Raw genomic sequence first — 7,123 nt, 5'->3', positions numbered from 1 at the left:
GCTCAGTCAGTTTAGCTCTAACTCAATCCATACAGAGAGGAGTTTCAAAAGTTCTCCCTTCGAACTTGACTACTCAAGCTATTTCCTACTCAGAGGATTTCAACATTTCCATCTATCGCAAGCATCAACTAAACAGCTCCTTTGGTGATTCATTGTTACTGTAGTTTGTTGTGCTGATATGCTCTGTTATATGATGAAAAGAGCTTCTGAGTCATAATTATAAGCAATTATTTCTGGTGCGTGTTAGTAATTTGTTTAGCTATTGTGTGACTTGGCTCCATAAAGGTAGAGGTTTATTTATTGTGCTTCAAAAGAGAATAATATTTTTTTTTATTACCTGCTTTCACCTTAGGTACAACGTCAGCTTTAACTGTTGGCAAAGACAAAGAACAGAACCGTGATCATGATGTTTGATCTAAAATCCATTTTGACAAATGTCTAGCAGCACCATTATCAACAGCAGTACAGCTGTGGAACACAAATCCCCCCCAAAAAAGAAAAAAGACAGTGCTTTCTCATCTCAAAATTAATTCATGTTTTCCCAATTGAATTGTTAATTAAGAAAAAAACATGGAAACAAGCAAGGACATTTTGCTTTAAGGAGTGACAGTGTACCAGTGCCATGAGTGCATGTACAACAGTGTGCAAAACATGCAGCCAAACATTTATATTCTTACTTGAAGGTAAAGGGGCCTCCACTCCTGTTCTGACCTCTGGTACTATGTTTTCTACAACGACCTCCTGATCAGTTGGTTCTACATCAGCAGCAGGATCTGTTGGTTCTTCCTCATTACCTCCTACAGGTAAATCTGTCACTGCGGGGGTCTGGTCATCAGCTCCATCCTATTAAAAATTAAAGGACACATTGAGTTCTCTTTAGCATAGCAGCTCCTGAATAATATTATATATAGTATAATATAATAATAGTATATTTGTCAGAGTAGGTTTAAATAAGATGTTGTTTAAGACTTCCTAAAACTGCTACTGACCTCCTCCTGAGCAGCTGTTGCATCAATGCTTGAGGTAGGTTCCTCTTCTCCATTGTCGGTTGGTTGCTCAACATCTGTATCTGGAATAGCTGCGGGCTCTGGACAGGAGTGTGAAACAGAGAGGAAGTATTAAATCACTGATGGGTTGTATCATCCATTTATTCAACGTGTTATGGCATGGGCTGGGATGGCTTGTTTTACTGCACTATTTAATGCAGGTTGCAAACGAAACCAGAGAGGTTGAGTATTTTGCCACACCATGGCATATTGACATAGTTAATAGAAGGCATAGGTAACTAAGGAACAAATACAGAACTTATAAGGCCTTATTTGTAAAAAATTATCTTAATACTAATATTAGCCCTAAGAAAACAAAATTAATTTGCATATTTGAACACCTTGTGTCGTTGCAGCTGCTTCCGCCTCTGTGTCTGCTGCTGTAGGAGTTTCTGGTTCTGCGACTCCTTCACCAGCAGGAGTTTCTGGTTCTGCTTCTTCAGCCGCAGTAGTACTTTCTTCTGCGACCTCGGCTGCAGGAGTCACTGGTTCATCAGCATCAGCTGCAGGCTCAACAGTGGGCTCAACCTCATCCTCCGTTGTTGCTTCTTCCTGTATGTTCAAATAATGATGTTGTCAAGAAAAACAAATCCTAAACATTCCTAGTTAAAGGGGCCCTTAGGTGTTTTTTAACATCACTTAGCTTATTTGTTAGTGGTTAAGCATCTATGTCTGATTTACATACAGGCGCATAAGTCAGTTAGAAAGGGGCAGGGCTCAGATCTGCCCTTACATTTCATGCCAATAAAATTGCCACATAAAACTTTATACACCCAACGTAGGAATGAGACACAGGTTTTCAGACATCCCATATCAGTCTCCGCCTATTAAATGACTGAGGATTTAAAACTAGATTTTATCCAGGCCTCAGTAAGTTGGACTAGAAGATGAGAAGAAACATTTCATTACATTAATCTCCCACAAGACTAAATTTGAGAAATGAACCACCAAAATATTTCCTTTCTTCACCTCGACCGTATGGCCGGTGTCTTCGTCGTCGACAGGTTCTTCTATGACCGCAGGCCGTGCATCTGTTTCAGGGACCGGGGTAGCAGGATCCACTGCCTCATCTGTTGGGCCTTCAACGTCTACACAGAGATGTGTGGAGAAAGAAAGTAATAAAATAATGAAAAAAAGCACACACATGGTGAAGCACTGACTACTGGGTCATTTCAATTTCAACAAGTGGGAAAAAAAGATATGACTATCCTGAAACCCTGGTGCTTCAATAGTGTGCAACTATCATTTTATTTTTGAAAAGAAAAGAAAAGAAGGAGGCAGCCATGGCAACCCCAAATCCGTCCAATGCTTGACAACACAACATTCCTAAAACTGACAATGTTGACCAATAAGCATTAACATTATATGTCCAACCTAAACTAGAAAATAGAACAGAACACAAGACTGGTAGTGATTAGTTTAACCATTGGTAATTAAAAACTGCATGCCTTAATCCATCTGTTATCATTTAAAACCATTAAAATCATCTGTCTGAATGGTCGTTAAGATGTTGTGGATTCAACACATTCTCTAACATGACTATCACCACCGACACACACACATACACAGGGCCACACCCTGGTCTGATTGGTGCCTGATGTTAACGCTCCAGCCACAACTGGATGACAGACGCATCCATCACATCTGACCTGCCTCAACATCATATGAAGTCTCGACCTCAGTACTGGCATCGCAACTCTGTACTAATGAGAAAATACAAAGAGCATGTCTTTGTCATTCTGTGTGTGAGATGAGCGTGGTGTTTGTGTGTGTTGAGCCAGTGCTGCGAGATTCCCCTGTCGCATGTGAGAAGCTGAAACAGCAAACTGTGCTCTGACTTGATTTTTCCGTGCTCTGCTGATTTCAGCAGCACTCTGATGCTGGTTAACCGGGACAGCGCGTTCTTCCAAATACATGTATTAACCATTAACTAAAAGATATAGCCGTCTACAAATTATGGTATGAGGGATGCCGTGCTTCTTTATGCAAAACTATGATTAGAATGGATCTTAAAAGTGAAAATGAAATGTACTGGAAGGCCGTGCAGGTGCCAAATACACTCCTAGAACATGAAAGATTGAAAACCAAGGACATATCAGAAAGTAATAAGACAGGCTGCCCGGTAACATAACTCACTCCCTTAATATGATGACAGAAAATAATTATTCATCCTTTATTCATCCAAACGAGTTTCCAATGAAGGATCACTGCGTTTGCCAAGTGAGATTGTATCAGAATCAGTGAAGCCTTGAGGGAGAACGGCACGAACACATCTGAAGTATTTCCATCATACCGTAAATTCTCCAGAGGCAAGCAGTACTGATGACACCCTGGTTCCTCTTCACACACACAAACACACATTCATACACCAGAAAGAAAATCCATAGTAAGTAAGCACACAAGCACGGCTAAACACACAACACATGCACTCATGCACAGAAACGTGGATATGAAACATGCAGACACTCAGGCACAGATGTACGGTAACTGACAGATAAAAACAATCGCTCTTTGTTTCTCTCAGTCTCTGCTTTTCCAGTAAATGTCACTATATTAACTTATTGTCCAAGATAAACACGAATCATTGCCCTCAATGGTTTATCAACAAGGAAATTGCATACAGAGCTTTATAAACAGGACTAGATGTGTGAGTGCAGGTGTGGTATGTTTGGATCTTTCTGTTCTGTTTCATTTACTTACTTTGTGCATGTGATAAAACACACAAACTATGATGAAACTAAAAACAGTGTGTGAGTACATGATTCTGAGTGTGTTCATGTTACCACTTGCATTACATGTGGAAATGAGTGGGCACATTTTTTCATGGCATCATGCTTACATGCACGTGTGTGTGTGTGGTGGGTGAGGTATGGGGCTTTCTCATGTAATCCTTTGTGTGCTGTCACATGTGTGAGTGAGGGAAAGAGAGAGAGAGAGACCCCCATATAAACTCTCACTCTCCCTTTCTCTTGCCACTCCATAGAACATTCTGTTCCCTACTATCAGTTTGCCACTTCCTCCTCTAACTACCTCCGCTACATACACAGTCCTATACATCCCCCCCACCCACCAACACACACAAATACACGCGCACACACACGGGCAATGCGTACAAGCTCATAAAAACACCTTCTCCACCCATTTCAGTTCAAACATACAAACAACCACATGTTCACACACACGTAAGGTTCATGTGCACAGGCAAGTTCACACAATCTGAGTAAGCGGTCTTCTGTTTTGTGTTAGTGCAGCAGTGAAACAAATTGTTACACATCCAAACCCCTCTCCCTCCTTCCCTTATTTTCTTTTTGTCTTTAAGTCTGTCTCCCCTCCTTTCCTTCCCCCCCCCCCCAAACTCTGAACTCCCTTTGTTTCTCTGCCACTGCTTTCCCTTGAGGCCGATGAGTCATCTGTGTCTCTCTGACATGGCTGCACGCTATGGGACTGTACAGCATGTGCAGTGTTAAAACTGCAAAAAGGTCCCCGGAGAAAAACTCTTGAGTCAAACCAGTTTACACATGTGGGAAAACATCATGCTGTCGGTTACATTGTGTTCTTTTTAAAACTGGTGAAGTGGTTTCATAGATGGATAAATACACTCCCTGGCCATGCTATCCAGTGCTCTGACACATATTGTCTATTAAACATTGTTAAACATATGTCTCTCTTAAAGTGTCAGTCAAAACTGAACATTATTATCTTTGTAAAGGTTGAATATGTTGTTGAGCCTGTGTATTGGATTACATTGTATAGCTGTACCTAAGAAATCTTCAACAGGTATTGAATCATCTGACACATCTGTTCGGTAAATGTGAAGGCAGGAGGTAGGTTAGGAGTTAGATTAGCTTAGCATAGAGACTGAAAACAGGGGGAAACTGCTAGCCTAGCTCTGTCCAAACTAAGGCACCAAAATCCACCTACGAGCAGCTCTACAGCTCATCAATTAACATCTCGTGAGAGGGGTTACGTTGGGTTATGTGCACAGTAACTTCCTGTAGTCTTGTCACCATGAAAAAGTCCCCAGCCAATGATGGTCTGTCACATAACTTCCTCTAAAACTACCTGATTTTTTTCAGTGCACACAAAGAGTGAAAAGCTAGTAGACTGTGAGGAAATATTTGCTGAATTTGAAAAAAAAAAAGTATATTGGATTGGATTACTCCACCTTTAACTGGCAGCTGGTAGTAGCTTCATAGACTACATAATAAAAACCTAACAGTGGTAACGATATTCCCATCTATTTCAAATACATTTTATTTGTATAGTGCCAAATACTCAATCAGAAGTTATCGCAAGACACTTTTTATACAGAGCAGGTCAAGACCATAATCCTAAAGCTCTTGGCAACAGTGGCAAGAAACAACTTTTGAGGCAGAAACCTCAAGCAGACCCCGGCTGGGCGCATTTCTCCATACTTGGTGTATATGGGGGCAGAAACCAGTGGACATAATAGACAATCATTTTCTAGAACCTAAAGTTTTACTTACTAAGCTTAATAGCACTTGGGGACTTGTAAATTGAAGTGAAAGAAAATTGGTATTGTGGTGTAAAGGTTTTGAAGGGCTAAGCATGGTGTTCTCCAATTATTGAATGTGAAGCAGATATCAAGGGAGTAGCTTTAATCTGTCACCGGAATATGTTCCTGTGATCTCTTTTGCTGAAACATTTGAAACACCCCAAGGTACCGCCATGAAGAACATTACTTTCCATTTCCCTGATCTTCATGTTCCAGCAAGCAGGACTTTGAATTCACGTACATAGACGCACACATATTAAATCATTTAAACATCTAATAGTAGAATGTTATAGATATACACTTCTTAAAACAATTTGATTTTTTTTCACACACTTGGCTGTAATAGTGTTTGATGTCTGATGTTGATTCAAAGGCTGAGACATGATAAAACTGTTTACCTGGGCACCTGATACTTCTTTTTCTGTATGATAAATGATAAAAAAAATCTTTTTATTTCCTTTATATTCACACCTTTTGTTTTAGCAAATTATAAAAGAACAAAGAAGTAAATTTACTGCACTTTTAGTTACGTAACACAGAGAACTGCACAGTCCAGATTACATAAATTGGAGTCTGAGGCATGTTATCCGTGCCAAAGGGAGAGGAACTTCGTTTTCTGACTCTTTTGGTTCCTGCCGTGAGATTGTGTGAGATCGCCTTTTGCGTGTGGTTGAATGAGTAATAATCCGCGTACATGCATGTGCGTGTAACGGATAACCAGGCCTTCCTCCGTAACAGTACACCAGGAACTCTGTGTGTGGTGTGCGCTGCTGTTGTGCTGTCTGTGTGTGTGCTGCTGGTGTGTGTCAGGTGTGCTGTGTCAGGTGAACATCACCCTCTACAACGCATTGTTCTATCCAGGTATCGGTTCTATTTGTGTGCTTTTGTACGGCCAGAAAGTGCTGTGTTTCAACCCCCTCCCATGCACCACCTTGAAACCCGCCCCCATCCGGGAGCAGGAGAGGAGAGGGGGAGAGTGAGTGTGTGATTGTGTGTCTTAGGCGTGTATGTCTGTGTGAGTGAGTTTCACTCATCCAACATAAGAGTGATTTATGTGTTTGCAGTTGAAGGTGTAAACACAGACAAGTCTGCACACACACACTGCACATGCACACCTGGCAGACATCACACAGCTCTTTTTTTGCTTTCATCTGCCTCTAAGATACACACATGCTCTATACCTGACTTACACACACACTCACATTGATGAAGCAATCCCACATATTCTGTACATTAAAGTTATAGCCCACACCCACCCAAACACGCTCACACACACACAGATGCTGAGGGCCCTGGGGGAGAGGAAAGCGCTGAAACTAGTTGTGTGTGTTGGGTGTTGTCTACAGCTGGAGCTGGATCTAGTTACCGAGACACTCCCTATCCTTCGCTTATATAGCTCACACACACACACTGTACATGATGAGCACACATGCGACTGACCTAACACCCCATCTTCTTCCAGTGAATTGGTGTAAATGCAAACACACTCACGGAGCATGTAGAGCGAGGTTACAGTTCAGCAATTAGAGAAAAAGTGTGTGTGGGAAAGAGAAGGGAACAC

At 41.3% G+C, this 7,123-nt stretch overlaps 1 protein-coding gene across 1 annotated transcript in view; it reads right to left on the bottom strand.

Annotated features, from left to right (window-relative positions):
* Nucleotides 1–7,123, bottom strand: part of si:ch211-39i22.1 (proteoglycan 4) — a 19,331-nt gene that overhangs the window by 10,804 nt on the left and 1,404 nt on the right. Inside the window, exons 2-6 of the mRNA XM_035676462.1 lie at nucleotides 2,016–2,134; nucleotides 1,388–1,598; nucleotides 990–1,087; nucleotides 678–843; nucleotides 338–370 (exon numbers count right to left, since the gene is read on the bottom strand). Of these exons, the coding sequence (XP_035532355.1) occupies nucleotides 338–370; nucleotides 678–843; nucleotides 990–1,087; nucleotides 1,388–1,598; nucleotides 2,016–2,134 (627 nt within the window). The remainder of the gene's footprint in view (nucleotides 1–337; nucleotides 371–677; nucleotides 844–989; nucleotides 1,088–1,387; nucleotides 1,599–2,015; nucleotides 2,135–7,123) is intronic.

Source organism: Morone saxatilis, unplaced genomic scaffold (assembly GCF_004916995.1).
Source record: "Morone saxatilis isolate NCDOM2014 unplaced genomic scaffold, NCSU_SB_2.0 Contig5, whole genome shotgun sequence".
In the NCBI taxonomy this organism is placed as follows: Eukaryota; Metazoa; Chordata; class Actinopteri; family Moronidae; genus Morone; species Morone saxatilis.
Note: the sequence above shows the minus strand (reverse complement) of the source record. Positions and strands in the feature narration are given on the sequence as shown.